We start from the raw sequence: 7,739 nt of genomic DNA on the forward strand, positions 1-7,739 counted from the left end.
AGTTTTCGAAGTATAAGCAATAAAACGTTTTTTGATTTTACCGGTTAGCTTTATTTTATGTTTTTCAAGGTTGCTAATTTTTTGTGTTTGTTATTTTTTATTTTCATTTTGATATAAATGCTTATATATTATAATTAAATTAACAATAACATAAAATCGTTGATAATAAAAACAGGTATTATTTTGTAAGCAATTGCGTCTAGGGCTAAATGGATAAAATATTTACAATATTAAAAACAGTCTTTATTTTATTAATCTATATAATAAAAATGCACACATCATATGTTCCTAACGAACGAATCCCATTAACATTTACATACCTCTTGTGCAAATATTATTATCTCAAAGGTTTGTTGACGAAAGTCTCAATTCAAAAAGATTGTACCCGAAACAATGGACAACGTTTTAGGCGGGTTTCACACCGTTTTCATCTTCTTCTTTCGCATCGACGACGTCATCTTTGTGTTCCTCCTCCTCATCATCCCCTTCGTCTATAACCAACGGAGGTACCTCAATCAAAAACGCCTCTTCGCTGAGCTCCACGAACGGCTCGACCACCTCCACTACTTTCAGCTTTTTCAACCGCTGCCTCGCGATCTCCGCCAACTTGTCCACCAGAGGCGGCACCGTCAAAGATGTAGCGTTGACCGCCGTATTGTTGAGGTTAGGATCTCGTGCGCCTGCTACGTAATAAAAAAAATGAAGGATCGTTAAACTGCAAAGAAAAATTAGATAAATATGATCTTCGAGTCACTCACCGTCAGCTTTTTCGCTGAAAGTGATCGCCAAAGCGACGACGAGAATTCCGTAAATCATTTCGTGGCACCTGAGATGGCAGCCAAAATGCAACACGAGCCACGTTCGAGTATACAACCATAGCCGCTGATAACAATAAACCTATTTACTTTGGGGAACGCGCAGTAGTGGGAAAAGTTGTTTTATCACTGCGAAACACGAATACGGATTAGTCAGCAAAATCAATTTTCCGAGTTGATTAAAACTTAATCCGCAATACGATCGATGCCGAACGAATGATTGGCCAACCTTTAAATGCAGAATTTTTCACACCTTCCACTGAAGTTTTTTAAGAGAATAGCTTCAAAATAATTTTTACAATTTCCAGTCACTGTCACTTTAGTCACTTTTTTTTCCTTGAACCTCTAGGTCTAGGAGTTTTCCAAATATGGCAAGCTCAATATTAAAATATTCTAGAACTCTTGCCTGTTGCACCAGACAACTTTGCACGTTGGACAATGACATTTACGCGGAGTAGAAAAAATTTCAAAGTGAAAGTAAATTTTGTCTTAGGAGATGATTTTTTTTATTAAGCCTTACATTGCGGCTATGTGCTTAACAATACATGTGGGCAACTATCTCACAATATCATAAGAAATCATGGAAAAAAGCAATTCGTTCTGATACCACACTGGACGGGAAATGAAGCCGTCCACCATCCAAAAAGAAAGCAAACAAAATGGTCATTACTATCATAAACAGCAACTTTGCTGACCTAATAAAGTTTTTTATGTGTAAAAAACACTAAGTAATTGGACAGAACTTATTGCCTCCGACTGCCAGCAAGGGTATAATTCCACATCCACAGTATCATCAGTCTAATGAGCCATCTTTAAAAACATTCCGAAAGGGTTTCACGATACTCCGGGGACAAGAAAAGCTCTCTTTGCAATTCATGTTTTGTTTCAGCGCTGCAGATATGTCAATTGCCATGTGTATGCCTTGAGATAAGCACCACAAATTCGTCCACCTTTTGAGGACGGCAGACCTAGAGGAGAACGATCTCCGCATAATAAATATCATCTATTACAATTAAACGGCACTGCTGGGGCATCTGGTGAATATGTTGTTTTGGCTGACAGCTCTGAAGGCCTCCAGCCTTTGATTTTACGTATAACGGAGACCAGTGAAGAGATTCCATAGACCCTTTTCAAAATATACCTGATGCTGGTGGACCGATGGAGAGATATCTGAATATGGAAAATCAGTAAGGAATACGTATGTCCCGGTCAGTGGTTGGTGAGAAATAAAAGAGTCGTCCCTGGAAAGCAATGGGACCACTTAATCGAGTTAAACATGGAATAGAGACAATCACAATCTAAAACTGACGACCAAGATTCGATTACCAAGGTATTACGTATTTACAGTGCTCCTTTGCGGAGTAGAATTCTGCTGCTGTCTGCAGCATCCATGAAGAAACTGACGGCTTTCTAAAGGTGATGCTACCGAAAAGTACCAATAACCTCCTCGATGAACAGGATCATCAACAACCCTTATATAGAATATGCAGGTCACGTGGTGCGCAGTGAACATCGGTAAGGTCTTTTACAGTTGATCCTGTACATCCGGGGAAAACGGGGTCCAGGCAAAAGTAGAATCCTGTGGCTTCACAATCTAATAAAATGCTTCCAAGCAACAACAACAGGTATGGTGAGAAAAGCAGCAAATAAAGACTATCTGAAAAAGAAGATGTTTCTCCTCATTTTGTGAATAAATTTTCGCGTCTCCTTTGGACTTAACGACTTTGGAACAAACCTATGTTAACGTCCAACGATTGGAACGTCGCTTGTCGGGAATTCCTCACGCGACGAATACGGCGGAAAAAAACGCTCTCGCTTCGTATGTTATCGTCGCAGTCGGCCGATTATCGTTTAGTGTTGAGTCGAAGCAATGCCTGTCTTTTTATCTTATCTATGGTCGGAATCTAGAATTTCACGGTCCGATGGTTGAGGGCGACTATCGTTCGAAAATTAATCGCCTCCTAAAAGGACGTTTCCGGCTACTTGGTTTTCGGAGAGAGATCCACGAGCCGTTTGTTTTATACTCCGGCAATGGTTTAAATTAATTTGGGGCCCATTCCCGCCAACCCGCAGCCATTAAAGTTACAATAATCAGGCAACGACTAAATTTTAGGAAGGGGCTGAGTGACGTATATAAGGTTCAGTATGGTTCCGTATGACGAATTGTGGTCGGAAAAATTTTAGAACAAACTTTTCATTGCACAAAAGTACTGCAAATAGTTAGATCCATATATAGAAATTAGAAAATAGAACAACAAAAATAAATGAATATTCTTAACTTATATTTTCTTATTATTTTCGTTTTCTTCTCTTATCCTCTGCCTCTCCTGTGTCTACAATAACAAAGTATATCTTAAATAACTGCTCTATTAATTACGATGCTCTATATTTGATCACTGCAAATAGTTAGATCCATAGATAGAAATTAGAAAATAGAACAACAAAAATAAATTAATATTCTTAACTTATATTTTCTTATTATTTTCGTTTTCTTCTCTTATCCTCTGCCTCTCCCGTGTCTACAATAACAAAGTATATCTTAAATAACTGCTCTATTAATTACGATGCTCTATATTTGATCACAGAGTCGTAGTTCATTGTTGTTTAACACAAACGCACAAAATTTAATGAACGACCAGACTGAAAACCTCCTTATGTTTTGAATTGCAGGTCAGATTGACCTGAAATATTTCGAAGATTACCATTTATTTCCAAAATTTTGTAATTTTGTAATTTTTTTAATGTATTGCTGCCTTTTTTCAATATGTAGTTTTTATTTGGTTCGCTCTAAATTTTAAACTAACCAATCGGAAGAGTAACTCATTACACCTATGTAGGTACCACTTTAAATGAGCAATGGCACCATTCTATACAAATAAAAGGCTGCACAGAAAAAGCAAAAGTATCTTTTATTAGAGAAGGAAATCTACTTAAAGACTAGTTTACTAAGTAAAAACGTTCACTGACAAACCAAATTAAGACTATTTAAGGGAAACGTGGCGGAAAGTGCTCTTGTAGGTGCCAAGTTCTGGATACTAACGGAAGCGTCAATCGATAAACTTGAAGATTTCTAGAAGTGGATATACAGAAGAATTCTTAGAACTTCCTGGGTTGACCACGTACCAACAAGAAAGTTTTGAAAATTCTTCAAGAAGAGACCGAAATACATATGGAGATTATTTCAAATCGGAAACTAGAATATTGCTTCAATTGATACTCCTGGGAAAGATTTGTGACAAAAGAGGTCCTGGGAAGCGCAAAATTTTGTGGTTGAAAAGCCTTAAAACAAGGTTTTCTCCTTCTAGGTGAGTATCATTTAGAGCAGCAGTGGCCTTTTGTTTCATCTCAGACTCTCGTAATTTCTTCTTAGCATATTCTCCTACCAAAACAATCATTCAACTTATTCTAACTTAATAATTAAAATTAACAAAATATATATACTATAAATATTTAAACTACTTTTAACCCAGTTTTGACTCCATTTATTTATATTTTTTTAGTTATAGTTTTTATATTACAACCTTAGCTGAAGCTTCCTTGCTTGAATCGAGATATCTTGACATAAAATTGTATATAAAAAAAAGATTTTATCTTAAATTAGCGTGGAAGGTTGTCATTTTGCTCTTGAGTTTAGAACTCCAGTTCAACCCCGTTTCCTCAAACATTCTTGACACCATTTTGAAGTTGGATATAGCTAGGTGAGCGTCACGTTGTCCGAATCAGGCACCTAAATTTAGGTACCAACCAGAGTAACTTAGGTACGACTTTAGTGATTTAGCAAATGAAAGTCTTTCTTAATCTAAATTTGGCGCAATTTTTTCGATGGCCGCTCGCCGAACTTAATCATCTGGTTCATATTAATATGTTAATCGGATACCGAGATTCGACACCTCAGGAGCCGCAGACGTCATATCGCATTTGAAACAGTCGGAATATAATCCTGCTCGTTGACTCATTCCAAATCGAACTAATTAGACAGGGATTGGTGGCGCGACGTGGATGTAATACGAAACCAGCAGGCAAATTCGTTTCGACGAAACGACCGCATGTAATCTGGCGATTATTCTATTTGAATTTAAATTCTAATTCACACGCAAAGATTAACGTAAATATTAGCTTCGGTTCATCTGGTAGATCTTTTTTGGAACTACCACAATTGAGTATAACGTTAAACCTTGTGCTATAGAAAATGATTTTTATCTTACATCTCTCTTTTAGAGAAGAAGTTTCAATATTGAGGTTGTACAGAACATTTTAGAGTTAACGCTTGTGGACAGAGCTTTTAAACATTCAAAAAAGCAATTAGAGTTAGAGCCTTTAGAACTAAAGCATTTAGAGGTTCAGCTTTTAGAGCCTTTGCTGGTTACAAGAGAAAAGTGAGAAGTAAGTGAGAATCACCGTGTAGAGTTGCTTCAGGCTTGAAAGATCGCATGTAATCTGCCGATTATTCTATTTGAATTTAAGTTCTAATTCACCAGCAAAGATTAACGCGAATATTAACTTCGGTTCATCATTTCCAGTGACGCACCTGTTGCGTCACCGACTTTTCTAGGGCAAAACTTTTGAGCCAGGCCGATGACGCAACCCATGTGTCATGTCAAAATGTCAATGAAATCTGTCAATCTGACATCTGAAAATATAAAGAAATATTTTTAAAGAGTCTTTCTGACACATCACAAAATAGCTTCTCGGTTTTAGGGGGTGTTCATCAAATTTTTAGCGCCAGTGAATGTGTTAAGTCTAATGAGAGTGGCTATGGAGAGAGTCACAGTAGATCGTTTGCATAGCAGTTAATATAGAATCTTGACACATGGGGGGGGGGGGGGGGGGAACTTTCACAAAGCTTCTAACTGAAAAAGTTTTTTAAGCTGGACAATGTGTTGCTCTTAGAGATGATAAAATAAAACAAAAGTGAGGAGTGAAGGAAGGTGAATTTTCCATCGCCACAATGGAGCCGAATCGTGGTTACATTTAATATTGTGAAGTAGCATTTAGGAGGCGAACGAGAACCCTGATTGACTTGGCAAAAACGCTTCCATTTCGAAATTCCGCAGTTGGCACCTCGATAGCCGCTTAAAACAGCTCAGCAACCATATCTCTGAATTTACCCTTAACGAACTGCAAATTAGGGCAGCCATGGCGTAATTAACCAAAGGGCACCGTCAGTCAATCATAACATTTCGCCAGGAATTATTGTTCAAAGTTCAACGCGAATTACCATTTTGCATGGATAATTACCGCCGACTAGGCATCAAAGGGTTGACTGCTTTGTCAGGCCGCCGCCGCATAGGGACATTAGATATTGTACGTGTGTATGTGTATGGCTGGTATAAGGTTAATGGGATATATTCCGTTTAGTATGCAAAACGGGGTTGCAGGGGGAGGTCTAATTTTGCCCGGGATGCCGGTTATTATCATTCTTAATTTTGGAGTTGTGTGCGGGTTCGTCGGAAATTGCGCTTCGCTTGGAATGAAAGAGGAACTCAAAGCAGTTACAACTGTTAAAATTTAGGTTTTTATTTTATATAATTTTCGTTCAGTTATGGTGATAGCAATCACAGTGTATAAAAAAAAGTCCAGACTTTTATAGCGATACTTAAATTGATGTAATAATAATAATTATAATAATAAGAATAATCGTAGAAGAATAATTATAGTACAACCTATGTTTCCACTAGTATCAATTGTTAAATGAAATTAAAAATAATGTAAAATAAAATCCAAAAGTTTAAGTGCAATTCAATATAAAAAATATATATACTGAAAAATGTAGGAGTAACGAAAGATATGGAAATAAGATGGGAAACATGATCTGCTAATCTCGAGGAGTGATAAAATAAACTTATATTTACTTTATTGCTTTTATTATTTTATTTTTATTTAAATGCGGTCATAGTTAATAAAAAAAGTAAACTCAAGTCGTTACCATTGGTTGATGAATAATGAAATAAAACTACGAAAGCACCGAAGAAATACTTTGTGTCGGTGAAACCTTAATTCATTAAGTTTTTATAATAATTGAAAAATAAAAGAGAAACGAAAATAATTGTATTAACGCAAGATAGAAACCAAATGCATAAATAGTTTAAAATAAAAAAGAAAAAGTTATAATACAAGAGCAACAAAACACATGGTAATAAGAAGGAATAGAAGAGTGATGTCTGATATACAGTGTGTCCAACTTAAGAACTGTACACCCTTGTGAAATCTTTGCTTATGGATTGATGTTGGTAATTTTTTGTTGTTGGGTAGACCTCTGAGAAATGCACTAAAACCTTGTTTTGCTTATTGCTTCAACTTAAAGTCATAGCCAACTGAGACTATTTAACAAAAGAGAGAGAAGAGAGAAGTACTATTAGGCATTTAAAGAAATAATAAATTGGCAACGGATTCTTATTTAGGAGTACTTAGAACCGAACTATATCAATTTCTATAATGTTTCACCCCGCTTAAGGATATATGTCGTTGTAATATCTTTGATTATGGTTTGATTTTGATAACTTTGTTTTGTTGCACTCAAACCTCATGTTTCTTTTTAAATCAACCTAAAGTTCTTGTTCAGGACTACATAAAACCTAACTATACTAATTTCCATGAAGTTCCCTTAAGTATTACTCCTGTAGAATGTTTGTTTATAGGTCAATTTAGATAATTCTTTTTTTCTGGGCAGATCTTACTATATTTACTATATTGTATCGACTAAAGTTTAAATGACTCAGTTTTTTGAAGCCGAAAATCGAGAAGTCCTTTTAGAGATTTTTCAAATTGAAAATGACAACAGATTCGTATTCAGGACTACCTAAGAGTAACTAGAACAATGACCAAAGTTTTTAATGTCTTATAAAAAAAGAAATATTGCAAACCATGTAAATAACAATTATTTTGTATGTGGTTTTAAGATCTTACAAATTTTAATTATACAAA

At 35.9% G+C, this 7,739-nt stretch overlaps 1 protein-coding gene across 2 annotated transcripts; it reads right to left on the reverse strand.

The window, feature by feature from the left end:
* Positions 1 to 208: 208 nt before the first annotated feature.
* On the reverse strand, positions 209 to 838 carry LOC132707785 (uncharacterized). 2 transcript variants are annotated; one of them, XM_060679724.1, is made up of 2 exons: positions 759 to 838; positions 209 to 683 (listed from the first exon to the last, which is right to left on the reverse strand). In XM_060679724.1, the coding sequence occupies exons 1-2, from the start codon at positions 814 to 816 to the stop codon at positions 406 to 408; spliced, it is 336 nt and encodes a 111-aa protein (XP_060535707.1). In that variant the 5' UTR covers positions 817 to 838; the 3' UTR covers positions 209 to 405. The 2 variants fall into 2 exon arrangements, with proteins under 2 accessions (XP_060535707.1, XP_060535709.1); XM_060679726.1 differs by having other exon boundaries at positions 209 to 680; positions 759 to 825.
* Between the last annotated feature and the right edge of the window lie 6,901 nt (positions 839 to 7,739).

Source organism: Cylas formicarius, unplaced genomic scaffold (genome assembly GCF_029955315.1).
Source record: "Cylas formicarius isolate icCylForm1 unplaced genomic scaffold, icCylForm1.1 PGA_scaffold_9__14_contigs__length_23061073, whole genome shotgun sequence".
Classification (NCBI taxonomy): domain Eukaryota; kingdom Metazoa; phylum Arthropoda; class Insecta; order Coleoptera; family Brentidae; genus Cylas; species Cylas formicarius.

Bases quoted from the DNA above. Each gene is read 5' to 3' on its own strand.
- LOC132707785 (XM_060679724.1), bottom strand. From the start codon at position 816: ATGATTTACGGAATTCTCGTCGTCGCTTTGGCGATCACTTTCAGCGAA. The intron at 684-758 runs GTGAGTGACTCG...TTTATTACGTAG, and splicing joins TTTCAGCGAAAAAGCTGACG to CAGGCGCACGAGATCCTAAC.